This window comes from Cebus imitator, unplaced genomic scaffold (assembly GCF_001604975.1).
Source record: "Cebus imitator isolate Cc_AM_T3 unplaced genomic scaffold, Cebus_imitator-1.0 Scaffold16, whole genome shotgun sequence".
NCBI lineage: Eukaryota > Metazoa > Chordata > Mammalia > Primates > Cebidae > Cebus > Cebus imitator.
In genome coordinates this window covers 9449475-9468943 of record NW_016107331.1, presented here as the reverse complement: position 1 = coordinate 9468943, position 19469 = coordinate 9449475, and the positions used below count along the sequence as shown (strand labels likewise).

Below are 19469 nucleotides of genomic sequence, written 5' to 3'. Positions count from 1 at the left end.
CCTTATTCATTGTAAGTTAATCATCATTGCAATCAAAGAGTAATTACAGTGATTAATAACAAAATAATCATAGAAGTTATTTTATGGCCATACTATGTATAGCATGCATCATCAATTGTTTAGAAATAAGCTCCTTTAGTGATGATATTTTATTTTGAAGTGATTCTGATAAATCAAAAAATAATAATACCCTATGTTTCTGAAACGGAAAATGTAACTTTCCAACGCAAAGGAAAAATCCTGTTAATAACCAATTGTGTGTGTGTGTGTGTGTGTGTGTGTGTGTGTGTCTTTACTGAGTTCAAAACTGATAATAAAGAATTTACAGCTGAAGAGAGGAAGCAAGAAAGACAAAGGAAGGAAGGAAGGAAAAAATGAATGAATGCATAAAGGAAAGAAGGAAGGAAGGAAATGGAATAACTGGGAGGAAATCTGTTGGCTAGCTATTTAGCCATTGCTAAAGAGGTGAAGAGGAATAAGAAAGTTGTAGAATGTTTCTTACTTTACTAGTGTTCAAAATCTTTTACTTAGACTCTTATTTCTTTATTCTAAATCTTGAATGATGATTTAATATAAAATGTATTCCATTTGATATGAATAGTCTTTATTTGCAGATTTAAGACTATGCTAAGTTGGGAAATGTTTATGTACCCCATCTTTGCACAAAGGAAGCAGCTTTATCTGTGATTTAATAAAGGAGATAAAAGGCAGAATGAAATTTGCCCTCTAATCCTAACTAAACCTCTCCCCAAACCTTTCAAATTCTTTCTTTCATCCAACAAGAGGCACCCATTCTCTTCACAGAGTTATTAAACCCTCTTCAAGCCATTTCAGATAAATAATCACTAATTACACCCCTGGTGGCTTTGGTGGGGGCAGAAGGGAGAGCACACAGGCTAAGTCTGAGTGACAACATAGTCACGATGCCACAAGGGCCCGCACTGGCTGCGTGCCTCATATTGCAAAGAGGGAAGAGAGAAAGAGGCCAGAGGAACAGTTACTACAAGGTACAATTTTTTTAAGTATATAAATTTTCACGGAGTATCTTGATATTTTGCTGACAGAGAGTTCATCCTCCAATCCCAACATTTTCAAAAACAAAACTGCTTCTTCAAGTAAGAGCCAGGTTTCCAAGTTACTTGCGTCCAAGACTTAGATCTGTGTGGACAAATGAAGTGGCTGCTGGCGGGAGGGACCTGAGGCACACTTAAAGTTCTCCCTAAAACACCTCCTGACCAACACAACAGGGTATCTGTGGAAGCATGGATTATTACTCCTTTGGATTATTAATTCTTTTCAGAAAACTTTTGAAGAGAGGTTCATTTAAAGTGGTTGCACATTGATAGCATGTCATGGATTAGGCGGCTGAAGTGGCCAGCTCCTCTGATAGAATATAGTTGGAAAGAATCCCGGGACATAAAGGGCGGCTGAGGGATGAAAAGACCTTGTAGGTCTCATCAGTGGAAGGCCCAGAGGAGAAAGAAGCACTAGTGAAAGAGCTATTATTGATTATAAAAATTGCTGCTGGGCGGGTGGAGCATGCCAAAGGGAAAGCAGGGCCTGCTGAAGGTGAGTACAGGGAAGAGAGGGATGCAAAGACAAACCTCCACAACCTTGCAGTTGTGCATATGCTACACGGATAAAAGCGCTGATTAAGAGGATTTAACTTGGATCTAATAGGAAGCCACTAATTTAACATATTTATGCTCAGTTCCCTTACATTTAAGATTACGTAATAAGTAATTTAGAAGACGTCTGAGGTAACCAAAAAATAAAACTTTGGAGTCTTATTCTGGGCAATGGGTACGTAATTACTCTCATAAGTTTGATAAAATCCAATAAGAATACCCCCAAAGAAGTTTATATAAGTAAAAAAAGAAAAGTTTATCTAAAGACAATATTATATGGAACACTGACAAGGATGATATAGTTAACAATCCAAAATGTAAGAATTCTTGGTATAACACATATTCACTTAATCAACATACGATCATAAATATGTTTATATCTACTTTAAATATCAAATACTATCATAAAATAGCTGTTTGGAAGCACCAAACTGACAGAAAAGAAGCCATCTTTTAAAATATCATTAGATAACTACAGCATTGAGATGTTTTCCAGGAATATGGGATAGTTCTTGAAGTGAAATGGTATATAACAGTTAAGATTGATTGAGAATTTTCTATATGCGAGGCACTAAGTGGACACAGAAGTACAATTTCATGTGCTTCTCTCAGCAAAATCATCATCATTGGTAGGTTCTGCCACCTTCCCCATCTTACAAAAAGGACATTTAGAAAACTAAGGTTGGTTATTTCGTGTCTAAAGGGGCATTCTGGTCCAAAGTGTCTGATTTACCCTCCCCTGCCCGTTTTATACTCTTTGAAAAGAACATTTCCCGTGCTGTTTATATGTGATATATAACTACTAATTTAGTGAAAACATCTTTTTAAAAAATTACCAGACCTTTTATGAGTGTTACTTGTCAAAACTGTCTCCTTAAAGGCTATACAATCATATCAAAAACACCTTTGAAATTCCCTTTAGATCTTCAATTACTGTCTATTTATGAGACAAATATCAAATAATCTAATGCTTTATAATCAAATCTTAGTTTTCTTCTTGTTTACTACATTTGGCTTGGATTTAATTTTGGCAAAAATTTCAACCTCGACAATAAAGATTTGCCAACAATCAGACCAGTTTTAAGACTGTGTAGCAAATCCCTGAGGAGATTTCTGAATAGACTTGGGCAAAGACAACATTACTGAAATAAATGAATAGCCTTCTAAAGTGCCTACCTTGAAAAGAATGAAATGCATTTAGATATGTATCTCTGAAATATTTTCTGGTGGGCCAAAATATCAATTATATTATCCCTATAAGTGAGCAAATATTATGAATACAAGGAAGTAGTATAGCATCATAGCTAAGGGTAGAGTATTGGAAACAAACATATTGGTTTTATGTCCTTTGGCACTTATGAGCTGTGTGACCCTCGGCAGGTCATGTCAGCCCTCACAGCTTTAGTTTGTAAAATCTTTAAAATGGGGACAAGTACATGTCTAAAAGGTTGTTCTTTGAATAAAAGGAATTAAAGTTTATAAAGCAATTGATACAGTCTGACAAATAGTCTGTGGCCATTAAATGTTAGGTACTTTGAACATTCATTTCAACCCACATTCCAATAAGATCGTATTATTTTTGCACATATACTCCAGATATCATTTTATTATGAATAAGAACATTACTGATTGAAAAGATTTAACTACAAATTAAGTATAAATAAATAAATAAAAGTCAAAAAATAAAGAAAGAAAAAAATTACCCAGAAAGAGAGAACAAGGTACATTTGCCATGCAGCAGCTTTATTCCCTTTTCTAAACTTCTTTGTCTTAACTCGGGGTCTTCACTTACTAACTAGTGTTAGCATGAATATCAGATATAAATCTTTATTGACATTCTCTAAGTCTGTTTCTTTCTGTAATACATACTTTTATCAGTCATGAAATCAGTAGGAATTTTGATGACTTCCTATGAATCTATGAGACTTTATTCGAACCAAAAATGCAAAATGACTATGCTTCTGTTTTTCAATACATGTTACAGTCCCTTAACACAGCTGTAGTGTTGATCATATGTCTAAGAGAACTACTCCTAGGTCCTCTTGAACAGAATTCTCCATTAGGCATTCTGTGGGCTACCCCTTCCCAGCAGGCTTATGCCCAGCCCAGTTGCCATAGATGGCCATCAGACATTTGGAATGACATCAGGAGACAATGTGAGCAGACTCTGCCCTAAAGAATTCAAGCTAGCAGGAGACTGAAGATATCAATGTCATCTTGGCTGACAACAGCATTCCAAAGGTCAACCAGGGTGAAAACAGGATAAACTCGGAGTTTCCAGTGCCTTTTCAGCAACCAAGTAGCTAACAAGTATAATAAAGCATCTCTTAAGAAAAAAAAAAGTCCTAGAGGCACGATGTCAGTGAAAGGGAAATAAGGGAGCCTGTACCCTTAAGTAATGGTATTTTAGGACATAAGAAATTTCTACCTCTTCAAAGGTAAATCTCATCCTGAACCAATGCCCACCTCTCTGATGACCCACTTCTTTCTGCTGTTATAACCCCAGAATAGGTGAATAAGAAATTTAATAGTATTTGCATTAGATTAAGAATGGCTAACTTTTACTGCAGTTTATCACTTCCCCAGCCCTGTGCTTTATACCAAATGGTTCATTTAACCCTTATAACAAAGTGTTGAGGGTAGCACATTTTGTTCCACATTTTCAAATGGGGAAACTGAGACACAGAGTGTTTTCTTAAAACATATGCATAATCATACAGTTACCATGTGATACAGCCAACTGGCTTTTGGCAACACAGCCTCTTCCAAGTCAAACCAGCCTTCTCAATAGTCAGCCATGGAAAAGCTGAGGACTTCTACCATGTCTACAAGCATCTGAAGAAGTGAAACATTTTCCCTATACTGGATTTCAGGGAGAATAGGAAGAATGGTGAACCACATGCAAATGGTAAATTCAGAGGAGGAATAAAGACAGTAATTCAAATATAAACGTAAATCTATACTTTTAAAGGAATGTATTGTTATTAATTTAAAATTATTTAATATTCATAAGTACTCTTATTTAAACACTTTGGGGATCCTTCACTAAGGGTTAAGTTAAAAGGTAACTGCCATAAAAGAGCAGAATTAATACCAACAGTTCACTCCTAATTAACAATAAGAAATATAGACGACAAACATGACATAAAAACAAAACCAAACCAAAAGACAAAATAAAACAAGAAAACTTATGCTTTGTCTAAATCTTCATGATGTATTCCGTTGCCTCATATGTTTCATATAGTGTAATTTATAATAAAGTTTTGTTCATTATTAACATTTCTGAGCCAGCTCCATCCTAGTTATATCATAATCAATTTATCTGATATCTTTATCAAATTTGAGAAAGATTATGCTTTGCTAACAATTTTCACCTTACATAAAACCTTTCCTCCCTGACCTTAAGAATGTTTTTCAGCTCTTTAAGAGGACAATCCCATTTCCTCGGAATTTTTAATAGAATTAAGCACAATGTTATCCCAATCAGCCTCTTAGAAATGGCATTGTATGACTCTATGACACTACCAATGTTACATTTTTAGTTTGGGAGATGGTATTATTCCCCACTCTCCATATTCTTTATTAAGTGGAATTTCCTCCTGGAGGAATACGTAGCAGTATTTTTTCTTGTAAAAGGGTACTCTTGCCTACAATTTTCGGTCAGGCTGCCTTTCTACAATGTGAATTTGCCTAGCAAGATGTCCTGCTCTGGCACGAAGTGTACTGGACCCTGTTAGGGGACCCTGTCTTCTTTCCAAATGAACGGCATGACTTTGGGGGGCATCGTTTAACATCTCTGGGCCCAATTTCTCTTGCCTGTAAAAAAATTAGGTGCTTGGGTGAGGTGTTCCCCAAGGTCTCTTTCAGCATAAAATACTGAAATTCTACCTTTAAAGCTTCTCACACTAGTGCCAAGTAACGGAAACTCCAAGAGTGTCCTAAAATGTGGTTATCAGTCATAACGTAATTTATTTATTTTTTTAACCAGCATTCATTTTAAACTCTATAGCAGCACTCTCCAGTAGAACTTTATGCAATGATGGGAATGTTCGACTTGTCGCTGTCCAATAAGGGAGCCACTAGTCACATGTGGCTATTGAGCACTTAAATCATGGCTAGTGGAACTAAGGGACTGAATTTCTTATTTTTATTTTATCTTATTTTAACTCATTTAAATAGCCACAAGTGGCTAGTGGCTACCATCTTGGTAGCCGCTAAGTGTTTAAAGAACATGATAACATAAATGTTTTTACACCTTTGATGTAATTGAGTACTCCACAATGCCTTTGGAACATCGATCTTTCCACCATGCTCGGTGCCTTGGAACAGCTCCCCAGACAAATCAAAGAAAGCACAGACATCTGCATTTCGTGACAGCGTTTTTGCAAGAGATCCCAGCACCTTTTCCTTGTGTTAACAAATAAAGGGGGTACAAGGAGAAAGGAAGTTTTCCGTTTTGTCTTTAGAGTGTGTGTTTTATCCTGAATACGCTACTTCTTGCTCTACCTTGTGGCCTTTTCCTAGCCAAAACTCACACACGAGTTAGCTTAATAGAGCTAGGAGTTGGCTTTTTTTTTTTTTTTTTCTTTTAAATAATTCCTTAGATGCTGAGAACTCAGACTATAAAATCCAGTTTGGGGCCAGTGCTCTTTCCTATTGGTCTGTCAGGTGAAAAACGGCTGGCCAGAGCCGGACAGGGGCGGCGGCTAGACCTGCAGAGCCCCTCTTGCTCTCCCAGGCTTGCAAAATGGTTGGAGCGTTTCGGGCAGCCTGCGTCACTAGACGCGGACCGTGTGCCAGCGCTTTGTGCACTGTTAATGGGTAGGTTCATTTTACTGGGCCCTTGCATTTTCGTGGGTCGCTCGGAGCCCATCCCCAGCTCTTTGGGATCGCCTTTCTTTATTCCAGGATCCCAAAAGCAGACCAGCAGGACAACTACCCTGGCACTGTCACCGCCCGTTTCCACAGTCCACCCACAGCCGTTGCACCTTCCTCCATTCCCCAGGGCCCACCACGCACCTTCTTTACCAACAAACCACCGGACGCTTTTCCCCCAGCCATAACGTCGCCAACCCCCAACTAAATACAAGTCGGCACACCCCCTTTCTTCCCCACGCGAAACCAGCGTGGCCGCCCCCTCGTCGCACCCAGGTCCAGCAGGTCCCCAGGAGGGCCCCGAGCCTGCCTGCTGCTCGCCCGTGGCGCACGCACGTGGCGCACTCACCCCCTACTAGCAGCCTCCGAGCTCTAGAAACACTCCAAGGAAGGAACCCCCGCCCCTTCAGCTCCGTCGGCCCGGGAGAAAAGTGGGTGGGGGGAAGTAGAGACGGGCTGAGAAAAGAGTAGATAGGTGATGAGAGCAGTGTTGGAGGGGAGGATCGGCAATAATTGGATGGCGTTGCGGCTGTTGCGCCTCTGCTGAACGCCCAGCCAGCGCGGATTCACTTTTCACACAAATCAACCGGAGGGATTGTTGCTGCCTGCAATCAATAACTCAGCCGAGTGAGTTGCTGAAACCAGGGGCGTCCCTCGTCTGGATCTTTGAGAGCCGCCCGGATTGAGTCCCAGCGCTCTGCTTTCCAAACAAAGAAGTGGGCACCAAAACACAGAACGAGATTTTTAACCCCCACTTCCACCCCGTCCCCGGGTAAAGATTTTTTTTTTAATGAAAAAGCACACACATAGTAAGGTATCTAAAAGAAGCAGTTAAAAGGGGAAGTGTGAAAATCCATTCCTTAAATTGACAGTTTCTGTGATATTTCAAGAAATGGGATAGAATCAATGTTATGATGAACAACATTTAACAATTTTGTAAGTAAAGGTAAAGTCGCATTAAATTTAGTCATGCATGTGGGTATTTCTGAATCAGTCACACACTTGCAAGCAAATTACTGATCAACCCTTATTTGGACATCCTGATTACAGGAAAAGGAAGAAATATATCATAATTTGTAGTGACATTTAAAAAAAAAAAAAAAACCTTACCATACCTTTCAGATGTTATTTCATGAAGATTTCATTTCTGTGAGGTAATAGGCCCTGGGAGATGTGTATTATGATTCTCACTTAATAGACTGTAAAATGAAGCACAATTGGAAAAAGAGAATTCACCAGATCGATTGGTAGTGACTACAAGACCAAGTTTGGCCTCACTCACTGTGGGCCTGAGCCTAAAAGACTAAACTCAACTAACACATGTAAAGTAAAACTGGCCAAAATTCTTCATTTCTCTTTGACTCTGAAGCAACTTAAAATAAAAATAAACCTCAGAGAAGTCAACCCAAATATGGACGCTTTATAAGTGATTCTTCACTATGAAAAGTCCTCCTTCTATTACAAACGGGAAAATAGATATTTACCAACCTGGTCTGATATGTCTCAAGGCTGGTTCTCTTTCTGGGACTAGTCTCAGTCTGAAGCCAAGGAAAGGTTCATTTGTGTGCACAAAGTCATGGAAAGCTAGGCTAAAACGGAAATCAGAACACAGGAGCATTTGTCTCTGCTCAGTACAGTTAAACACTGCTTGGAAGAATAAGGTATTACTGGTAATAGAATTTATAAACTGTATTGAATACACATCACTAATCCCAAAGTATTTAAAATTGGCCTTTAGGCAATGCATAAAATAAGCCCTTTCAGCATCCTCAAGTGCATTGCAAACATTTCCCAATTTTACAAATTGTGTTAGCTTGGGATATAATGGATTTGACTTTCTTCTGTAATTCTCTCTCAGATATAAAACTGAAGGTACAGAAATAAAAATAAATATAGAATCCTTAGGTATGTGTAAACCTTGTCTTGAAATAACAAATTCTTTGTATATTGCAAATTCTCAATCACAAACAGTTCATATGTTGTATATTCTGCTTGGGTTAATGCTGCACCTAGTGAGTTTTTCAAAATTTAGATATTTCGCCCTATTTATATTAAAGATCATTATCACAATTAATGACAATTTCAATTATATTCAAAACACTTTAATATCAGAATATTGTTACTTCAGATTAGAAGTTTCAGAAATAAATCTATTTGAAAGTACTTTCATATCAGCACTGACAAAATACTATATACTTTTTTGCACTTCCACATTTTCAGGTGCCAAAGAAGAGTTGCAAACTGTGAAGTAACTTCTATGAAGAGATGAAATAGAGAACGGAAGGCAAATGAGTGTGGCAGTAAAGAAGTGTATGTGGTAAGTGCTCACATTTGTTTTATCATTTACCACAAAGTTACCATAAAGGTAAAACTGCCAAACTCCTGGACCTTAGGTATTGCAGCATAGATGTGTGTAACAGTAATAAAGAGTTTAATGACCACTATACACTTTATAAGCAATGACACACAATTTTGCTTAAAGATCACGTCACCTTTCAGGGCCTACTTTTGCAAGTACTATATCTTATACAATTATTCTGGTTCATGGGAAGTCTTGTATGTCATCAATACTGTAACTAGACAAAGATTAAAATATGTAATGCAATTGGAATTTGTGTCTTACTACTTTTTAGATTTTTCTAAACTACCATGTTCACTTATCATGTTTATGTTAAAAGTATTCTGGCTGAGGAACAAATACTATACAGTTGAATAATCTTAAGGGGTAGATTAAGCTATAGCCTTTCTTCATCTCAGGGTGGGTTGCTGTGGCAACCGCCCCAGTTCACTTTAAAATAATTTTTTAAAGCTCACTTCAAGAGCTACACCCAGCGTGGGCCAGGCTTAAAAGCAGGCAGACCCAGTGCACAGGGCTTTAGTGGACTGCTGCTTTAATGTGGGGAAGTAGTGAAGAGAGGAGGATGGAGTAAGATGGTATGCAGCTCTGAACAGAAATTGCAATATTAGCTTTTCCTGGAGTTAAAATCCCGAGGAGCATGCTCTCTGTAACTTCTATGGCACTTTAATTAAATATATGGCTACACATAATTCTTTTGAGGAAAAAACAAGTGACTGTATATTTACATTCACAATAAAACATTTATTACTTAATGAAGGAAATATTTGGGATTAGAAAAAAAGCTGGTCCAATAGTACATCAATCCCAGACATAATTTTCTTTGAAAGGAATTGTAGCCTATTATTTCACTAGATAGACCTTACCTTGCAATTGGTTTAAACGGTAGAAACATTTTCTGTTTATAGAAAATAGAACTAGAATAGGTTAGAGAACTCATTTAACACATAAACGAACTGAAGCCTAGAAAGAACGAATTCCTTAGTATGGCAAAAAATTTGAATTAAATAGAGAATCCAGGTCTCCTGAAACTTAGTACAAGCTCCTCCCTGCATGAGAAAATAGTCCGATCCAAAGTACCATTAGATGGCAAGGATCAGGATGATTTTAGTTAAAAAAAAAAAAACAAAAACAAAAAAAACTAAAACTAAAACAGAAAACAAAAGTTCAGAAGTATTTAAAGAATACAAAGCACACTCTGGATTAACTACTTTGTGGATTACTCATGAATAATTTTAAATGTCAGGTGATTTTCTATTGTATATTTCTTCATACCTTTTCTCTTCTGCTTCAACTATAAAGGCTCATGGGAAGAAAACTAATGGTAATATTAACTTAGGTCACACATAATTAAGAAGCTAAATCTGCTAAGGGGAAAATCCTATATTTTAAAAAGCCAACTGTGATACTTTCCAGATCCAAATTATTTTCAAATTATCCAGTGTGGGGTTATACTTATTTTTGAATGCTTGCACTATCATTGAAAATTATGAGTTTGTTATGTTTATCATTAAATATTTATTTAAAATATGAAAAGATAATATAATTTCCTTTTGAAAGGAAACAAATCTAAAACTGAAATGCACTGTGGTAAATAGAAGTACCCTCTATAATTCATCAAAAATAGCATGGCTGAAATTCATGCATTGGCTATGTGTTTGCTCATGTCAAATAGACAGCTATAATTCACTGCGTTAATTTTAGGTATCATGGCAATAAATTTAGATGATCCTTCAAATGCTTTGCTTTTTCAGGACCTTTGTGAATCTTGAAGAAAATTAATTTTATTTTTACCACCATATATAGACAAATCTTAGTATTCCAAATATCTTTGCCCTTTAAATTTTTGGATTTTCAGAGAAGTTGTACTTTGAATGGAAACTGAGACAGAGGCACTCTGCCATATTATTAAAATGAATTCATGGTAATGGCAAACTCACCATTTGAAAAACAAACTGGCAAACAAAATACATCGTAGATGCTTATCTGCAAGAAATACTACTATTTCAGATGGGTTTTGCTTTGTGACAGTTTGTGATGCATTCCTATAATAAAAGGGAGGGAATCGTTTTAGCTGTGCTGATAGTCACAATGATGAGCTGGAAGCTTGGAGATTGTTCAGATTTAGTTGTACTTGCCTATAAAATCAACCTTCCCCTTTCAAGTGAAGCCTTGGGACCGTTGCCTAAATGTTGAGCCCACTCTTCCAAGGAAAGGTACTGACATCAAATACCTCCTACATCGAAGCAGGAGGCTTTTTGAACCATACTGTCCTCATACATAAAAATAGTCGTCTGAAGGCATATTGCTGAACTTTACAGGAAATACAACTAGTCATTGGGTTAAACACAGTGCTAAAAGGAATTTTCTAAAGTGAGGAAATATCTTCAGTTAGCTAGATGTTTCAATATATTGGTATTGTCTACGGTCATACATTCCATGTTCTATGAATTTTCTCTTCTTGTTTTCACAATATTTTAAAAAATTAATTTGATTTAAACATTTTATGTAATCTGTAATTCTACTGGCATGCAATCCTGTCTTTTCGTGATTCTATACTAGTTGATGTATTTTTATCTTTGGCTTTATTGGGCGTGGTATACATTAATAGTTGGTTAGGGCGGGAGGTGCCAATCTCTAGTAGCCTTTCCTAAATATTAAAACCTATTTTTTGGTAAGGAAAAGTGTTTAGCATGCTTTAACCTTAACGTAAGTATCCTCCCTTATCAGTCTCTATTTCTGCTTCCTGTGCAGCTGAAACTCTTCAGGATAAGTGAAGTCATCAGCTATCGGCTAGGGTAGCCTAATGCATTTGGGAAGTTGGTTTGGTTTACATGTTAATGACCTGGATGAAGTCCAGTAAGGTGTGGAAGAGATAGAGTGGGAGGAAGCGGGGGGAGGATCTCCGAGGAAGCTGCTGCCTCGGTAAATATTTCCAAACTGATTAGAAAGTTCATGGCCCCGCGATGAAGTCGAGATCTCAAATACCGGTAATTATTTTATTATTTCGTACATTACTAGCATTAGAGAAACCTTTCGGCTCGCTGTCTAGCGCTCCAGCCTCTCGGGGTGAAAACCGCGACTTCTGGGTGTGCAGGAAAAGCACGCTGGAATCGAGTGCTGCAGACATCCTGGACCGTGGCTTTTACGCGTGAGTAACGGAGGAGCGCACCGACCGGTGGAAGAGAGAAGTGGCTAACGCGTGTCCAAAAGGGGGAAAAGTCACAAGAGCAACTATTAGGGTCGCGCTCCTATTGGTCAGAGGAAAGATCCCGACTTTAGAAGGACTTTCCTGCTGGCAGGCTCGCAGCGTCCCCCGGGAGCGAGCGCGCGGCAGCGGGAGACGAGGTTCTCTCCGAGCGTCCTCCGCAGAGGCGCCGGGAGAGGAGCAGGGAGCCGCCGCTCGCCGTGTTGTCTTCATTTCGTGCAATAAAGAATTGTCATTAGGTTTGCGTATGGCATGTGCTATTACCCCACCGTAAAACTAAAATTAGCAAAATGTCAGGAATGGAAAGATTGATTCACCAAGATGCAATTATCATTTAAAAGTGCTTGATTGAGGTACTGATGTTCAGTGATTTATTCTGCATACCATATACATAATTAAAGTAGTGTAGTGGAGTAATTTATCAATCTAGTTGAGACTGGAGGGGTGAGGAGGGAGCTGCTGTATGTTTGTTTTATTAAAATGCTCCGAGGTCTAGTCCCGCCCCCCTTTTGCAAGAGTGAAACTGATGATTTCTCCAGCTCGCGAGGAGAGAGTCAACGGTTTGGGATTGTGGGGGAGAGAGAGAGTCGGAGAGAAAAAGGCAGCGCGAAGCAAAGGCAAGGACAAAATTAAATAAAGGGGAAAAAAAGGAGGCAAAAGACACTTCATCGGACGTGCTGCTTAGAACCCCAACCCTGCGTGCTCCGTCTTCCCTGCCACCCCCGCCTCCCCTCCCAGTATCCTTCCATCCCCCCGCCCCCACCACCCCCAGTCTTTTTTACGCGATGTTTCAAACGCTGTGAGCTGTTCTCCTTTTCCCATTCGTCTTCTGTCACTTCCTTCCTGGACGCAGTTTTCTGGACGAGTCTGGTTACTTTTAATCCGACCGGCCGCTGAGAGCCACTTTCTCCTCCTCCTCCTCCTCCTCCTCTTCCTCCTCCTCTTCCTCCTCCTTCTTCCTCCTCCTCCTCCTCCTCCTCCTCCTCTTCGGAGCGGCCTTGGCGCGCGCGAATGCGCGGCCCCGCGCCCCCCCCCTCGCGCGCGCTCCTCTCGCGCGCGCACACACGCACACATCGTCTCCAGCTCTCCGCTCGCTCTGCTCGCAGTCACAGACACTTGAGCACACGCGTACACCCAGACATCTTCGGGCTGCTATTGGATTGACTTTGAAGGTTCTGTGTGGGTCGCCGTGGCTGCATGTTTGAATCAGGTGGAGAAGCACTTCAACGCTGGACGAAGTAAAGATTATTGTTTGTTTTTTTTTTTTCTCTTTCTCTCTCTCTTAAGAAAGGAAAATATCCCAAGGACTAATCTGATCGGGTCTTCCCTCATGTAAGTACCCCTGACATTTCTCGAGGAAATAGAAAACCCTGGTATTGTCTCTAAAATCTGCATCAATATATTCCATGGCACTGTGTCTATCTATCCCTGTGCCTTTTTTTTTTTGAAGGCTGAAGTTGAGGCTCGTTGTGCATTCTTTTCGTTAAATTCCATGATTTCCTTGTTTGTTGCTAAAAGTAACTTTTTAGATAGTCGTATCGGTTTGCCATCAGCTATTGAAATCACTCCTGACTCGTTCCTGTCACACCAGTGTGTTTAAAGTTTCATGAAGTTAGTTCACGTCATTAGCATGTTTGATATGGTGGAGCGTGTGGAGCCTGGTGGATTTTAATATTTCACAGCATGTTCTGTGACCTTGAAGTAGATGTCTTAAGATTTATCAGTTAGTTCACTGTGGAAAGATGCTCCCATGAGTCCCCCCAAAGACACTGATTTGCCCTGGGTTATGCTTCTGAGCCACTAATTCTTGGGATTAGTTTGAGCTAAAGCATGGCTGTCAGAGTATACCTTTGTGCATTTCCTTCCTTCACCAAAGTGCTGGCTTGACAGAGGGCTTCTTAATTGGTGTGGACAAAAAGTAATATCCCTGCCATGGTAGTCTACACATTTCACAATTCACGTTCGATTTCAGCCATATGGATTGCTGTTCAGGTCAAGTCAAATATATAGCTGTTTAAAAGCAAGCAAGGTTAAGTCACTTAAATTGCCTTCTCTTTGGACTTGGAATGAAAGTTACCAAACTCAGTGATGAAGTTTGGCACAAAGGAAGTAGATATAGATGCAGCACATTGTTTATTGTATTGTTAAAGATTATGCAAGTATTTAAATTTAATGCTAATGTTATGTCCTTCCCTGAACATGGCTATTGATTTTTAAGGGAAATTTTATATATGAATCATTTCTGGCTATTCAAAGTCCAGTAGTTATCATTCTTTGGGGAAAGCCTTTTTTTTTTTTTTTTTTTTNTTTTTTTTTTTTTTTTTTTTTTGTCACATTATAGGAATGCCTGTCTTTTGTATAAAATACTTTATATGTAAATGCCGACAGTATAATAAGTAGAATTGGGCTCTCTGCCAGTTCCTTAACCGGTCCTCAGTGGAGAATTGCTTTGACACAAAGTGCGTTTTACTATTGTGAATCTGAAACTAACTCTAATAGTAACTGTCTTATGAAATACTTGGTGACTGCATATATTTTCTGAGTGCTGTAAAGGAAACTCCAGCCACCTCATTATACCAGTCCAAAAAAAAAAAAAAAAAAAAAGTGACCAGCCTACTTTTCACTGGCACCTTGCAATGGAATTGTGGTTGCAGAGTAAAGATGTTTATGTGGAGTATAATAACTCCAATCCCTAGAGACTTGGTAGGACGTGGAAATGTGACCACCTGTGAACCCCATTTAACCTCATATTCCATACCAATTTTAGCTTTAAATAGATCAACAATCTCTAATTTGAAACTAAAACATCTTATTTAATTTTAAAAAATAATGTCAATTTTGTAGTCTTTAAAAAATATGTACCAATATGGTATAAGCAGTATTTTTGTTTCTCCATCAGTTTCAATTAATGATAATGCAGTTAATAAGCCATATTATTGTCTTCCAGTGTATGTATGAAATTATTTAAGTTAAAAGAAGTAGTTCTAAAGCAAGATTGAGAACTTGATAGGTAAAATGAGATGTCCCTATCTAACATCCTATTTCAAGAGGAAAGAAATATTTTAAATCAAGTATCTCATTCTATTTGTAGAAAAGTACATTTAGCTGTGTAGTCAACTGCTAACTCAATTCTAAAAGTTTTCACCAAAACAGTCTTTAAACATAACATTTGCTTAAAATTTGGTTCTCCCGTCAAGGAGACAGTAGGCGGCTGTTATTTTTACTTCAAGTTTTACTAAATTTTATAAAACTCTACTATTTTTATTAATATAATTCACACAGCTTTGGAATGTTTAACATGTTTTTCATACTTCGTAAGAAAGATAGCATTTTACTTCATTCATTAATTACACTATTTGCATCCTGATTGCTGTGCATGTGGAATATATTGAAATATAATATTAAAGTGTAAGTTTTATTAAATGTTAACTTGTTTTTTATTTCAATAACAAATGAGTACTTTATAATAAAACAGTTTTTCACCTTTTCTGACCTATTCATATTTTAAAAGTGTGCAATCACAGATATTAACTTTTCAAGATAGAAGCACATTAACACTAGATAACTCCATAAAACTTAGATAACAAGAGGCACCTTGCCTTTTGTCTTTTTTGTAAACATGTTCATTTTGCACAATTTGGGGGAAATGATACCTGAAATATTTTCCTTGGTCCTAACTTTACTGAATCAATAAATTGCATAACACTGCAAATGTATCTTTCTCATAAATAATTTATTGTATTTAAACTTCTTTTATAAAGAACAGCACTGAGTAATTCCTTAGCATATGTTAACATTATCTTTAAAAACTTTCTTCTGTTTATTGTAGTATTTTTTGTGGTTTTATTTCTCAACTCTAAAGTGTGGTATAATTTGAGTCCATGAAATCTCAGAAAGTGACAAAAATGGGGAAATAGCTGTGCAGCAATACTTGTGCTACATAACAACAAAGACATAGTTATTAAAGAGAACTCTGGTTTTGAGGACATGATTCAAAGCAACATAGAAGAATTTAATATGCAATTAATGTGCACAGGGTGGACTGTTAAGAGATTATTAATAAAGTTTTACTTCTTATTTCAAAAGCACATCCTCTGAGAAAATACCAGACAAATTAAAATCTAAAACTTATCAAAATACACATATTCATTCTGTGCTAATATGGTGATTGCCTGGACATGATGGAAGGATTTAATCACTGATGTTCCATCAGTATGCTGCTTGTGGAAAGATAGGTGATTACGACCCCCGTCGATAACACTGTACCTTAATCTCATAGACGGGTGGACTGTGTTGCACTTAGTAAAGCTTGACTGTTCACCGAGATCTGTCATCTTTAGGAAATCAAAGCAGATTACAGAGGTGATTCACGAAACCAGGAGCGACAGCAGAGTCTATGCACCTTATAAAAGGCAGATTACACAGTTCACATGTTATTTTGATAGGGCAAAGATAAAAGCTGATTGTTGAGGAATGGCAAGACACTCCAATTTCAAATGATTGCTAGATAAGTACACTTCGACCCTGTTGCTTCATAATTATGAACCATTCAAACAATGGAAAACTCCATTTTCAAATGACAGGCTTTCAATAGTGAAGTAAGAGAAAACATGTCCTTTTCATGTATGTCTTCATTGTTTTAAATTTTAAGTTCCATCATTTCTTTATGAACAGACATCAAATTGTCTGCTTACATGAAGCAGGTATTATAAGGCTTAAATGCATTAGACATTTTCAGAGGCGTTGTAAAGAGCACAAAACAGAATTTGCCAGAAGTAAAACATACACTCATGTTATTGAGTAATTCAGCAGAAAATGCATAATAGTCAATATCCATTATGATACTCTGTTACCAAATATATTCTACATAAAAATGTGTAATTACATAGTTATGAATCCGTACATCTGAAATATATCTTGATAAAAATTTATTGGTCAAATTATATATATATATATTTCATGAATGTTATATCAAGATTATTCTTTACAACAGAATATGATGTTTTGAGAGTTTATTTCAGAAAATAAAGTTTTGGTTTGCATAGCAACATTTTGAAAATCTTAACTTCTTACACACCCAACTTTACAGTGATTTCTTGCTTCTTCTAAAATTGAAGTCCTTTTTTACCCAACTGATGCCTCCTAGTGTTTCACACAATAAAACACTAATGAGTCACCCATAAATGTAAACATTGCATTTTCATTGCCTACATCTTCTGGATACATAAAATTAATATTTATGTATTTAATTTTCTGTGCATTATTATAATAAGATAGAAAATTTTAGTGAATGAGATGTTTCATCTGGGTGGATTTGTGGCACACGCTTGCGGGTTATCTTTGACCATAACAATATCTTACTAAGTTTTAATAAGTTTATTATCTTCAGTTCCAGTTATATATTCACTCTTGATATTCACTCTTATTTCAAATGAGAAACATAGGCAAATAACAAAGCTTCCATTTTGTAGGCCTTGAAATTATATAGTTGAGTTCATTTTGAAGTGCCTGATAAACAAATTGCACAAGGACTATCCATTTCAATTAAATACTAAAATATCTTAAAAGAGATATATTTTTTTTGCCTGCTGTGTCTTTACACTTGCAAATTTCTATGTAAAAGTGTAATAAATAAAAAGAATATTTAGAAAAGATAAAATTAAAGATGAATGCAAAATTATAAATGTGGAGTATATTACTTTATTAGAAAATAACAACAAAGAAAAACTTGCCTTGGAAGGAAATATATTATTCTACATAATGGGAAGTCTTATTAGAGCATAATATCCAATGACCAGCAGCTTGCCTTAATGAGGTAGAAGTTAGTGGGTACCAACTTTGGTGTGAGTTTTCTGCCATTAGAATGATAAACGTGGAATTGTGAAATGTTAGCATGTTTGTGACTTCAAACAGCTCTCTGATTCTACTTCCTAAGTTTCTAAATATTTTTTCTATAATATACTTATGAAAGGAAGGGGTCATTCCTCTAATGGGTCTTATATTGAAAGACCCATGCCCTCAAAAACTTGTAACATTTATGGGCCTCTTCCTGAGGTGTCATACCACACACACGTACACAAAAACATTCACAAGTTTCTTCTACTAATACTTACAAACATTCTAAGCATCCAAGTGTAGACACTACATTGAACTTTATTTCTGTTATCTGTGTATGTGTCATTTAGTTCTCCTGACTCAAAATATGCAGCATATTAACAATATTTGACTATCACTTAAGGTTTTCTAATTTAGTCAATAATACAGTTCTATTACAATTGTTGGACACATTTCAAAGAATGTAAGGGGGTGTGTTCCTTTCGTTCAAGGAAGCAAACATGTAGAAAGGGGTGGACCTTTCCCACAAGAGCCACATTTCTTCCCTTGGAGAATTGAAGCAAATATGCAGTATGTAAGTGAATAGCAGCATGAGAAAGAAAATAATTTGCAATGATCTACTATATAGTTAGCAAAGAAAATTGTCAGCTATTTAAAGCAGCTCTTATTGACAACCTATCTTACACTGAATACTGAAAAAAAAAGTCTATGAAAGTTCTGTAATTTCAGTATTTTTTAACTTTCATGCATGAAATAACTGTAAAGTACACTATAATAATTTTGGTCTTGCTCAAATCAAGAATTTAGTAGTAGCTATGTTACTTTACAGACAATACTGAGGCATAATGCTTTCAGGGTGCTGAAAGCATTCATTCCCTACCCCTCTCTTTTAAGAATATGAAGATAGCATTGGTGTTCTTATGTTATTTTTGCCCGTGTAAGAAAAATAATTAAAGAATGTTATATGACAACAAATACCATTGTAAAAATAAGATTATAGAAAAGACTATTCAATGTACTATTATCCCACATCTCCTTGATACTATTTTAATGTTTACTGCAAAAAGTCATATTCCTATTAAATATGGAAATTATGGGATACCTGGTATATAAATTCATGGTTTAGTTTCAGGTGATATAAGTAACATTTATTTATCGTCACCATAATTCATTTGCTGTACATTGTCATTTTATTGTACTAGTATATATATATTTCAATATATATTTTTAAAATACAGCCAATGTAAACAAAGCTCAAAGTACATGAAGAAAATCTTTTGAGTGCATTGAAAAGGAAATTGGTGACATTACAAGCAATAAAAACAGTAAAACTATTACAGGCAGATTTCATCAGGAATCATTACTCTTAAATAATGCAGACATTACAGAGACTTTATTAATTCTTAATGCTGTAAATTTGAAATGAATGGAGCAATGTTGTTCCTCCTGCAAGTGGTTGGGATTCATGTAGAATGACAGTGCAAGTCCTCAAGCAGTGATTTAAATTAAGTACACTAAACTTGTTTTTACAGACTGGAGGAACTAACTGATCTTTGAATTAGTCCCT

General features: G+C 36.8%; 2 protein-coding genes across 20 annotated transcripts in view; one reads left to right on the top strand and one right to left on the bottom strand.

The window, feature by feature from the left end:
- The window catches only part of MEF2C (myocyte enhancer factor 2C), a 181623-nt gene that overhangs the window by 6962 nt on the left and 155192 nt on the right, over window positions 1-19469 (top strand). For 9 of the 19 annotated variants that reach the window (XM_017508438.2, XM_017508395.2, XM_037731417.1 and 6 more), the window contains exon 2: window positions 8724-8820. The gene's annotated coding sequence lies outside the window, so the exon portion shown is untranslated. Of the gene's footprint in view, window positions 1-8723; window positions 8821-11770; window positions 11850-12496; window positions 13400-19469 lie in introns of those variants that run through there. The other 10 variants (XM_037731425.1, XM_017508389.2, XM_017508453.2 and 7 more) reach the window with 3 other exon arrangements.
- Window positions 11854-13141, bottom strand: LOC119468233 (serine/arginine repetitive matrix protein 3-like). The gene is made up of 2 exons (XM_037731434.1): window positions 12834-13141; window positions 11854-12274 (listed from the first exon to the last, which is right to left on the bottom strand). Exons 1-2 carry the CDS (start codon window positions 13139-13141, stop codon window positions 12118-12120), a joined length of 465 nt encoding a protein of 154 aa, XP_037587362.1. The 3' UTR covers window positions 11854-12117.

What these genes read in the sequence shown, in the direction of transcription:
- LOC119468233 (XM_037731434.1), bottom strand. Translation starts at nt 13,141, where the DNA reads ATGTGTGCGTGTGTGCGCGCGCGAGAGGAGCGCGCGCGAGGGGGGGGG. An exon ending in TCGCGTAAAAAAGACTGGGG is followed by an intron (nt 12,275 to 12,833) that starts GTGGTGGGGGCG and finishes CACGAAATGAAG; the next exon opens with ACAACACGGCGAGCGGCGGC.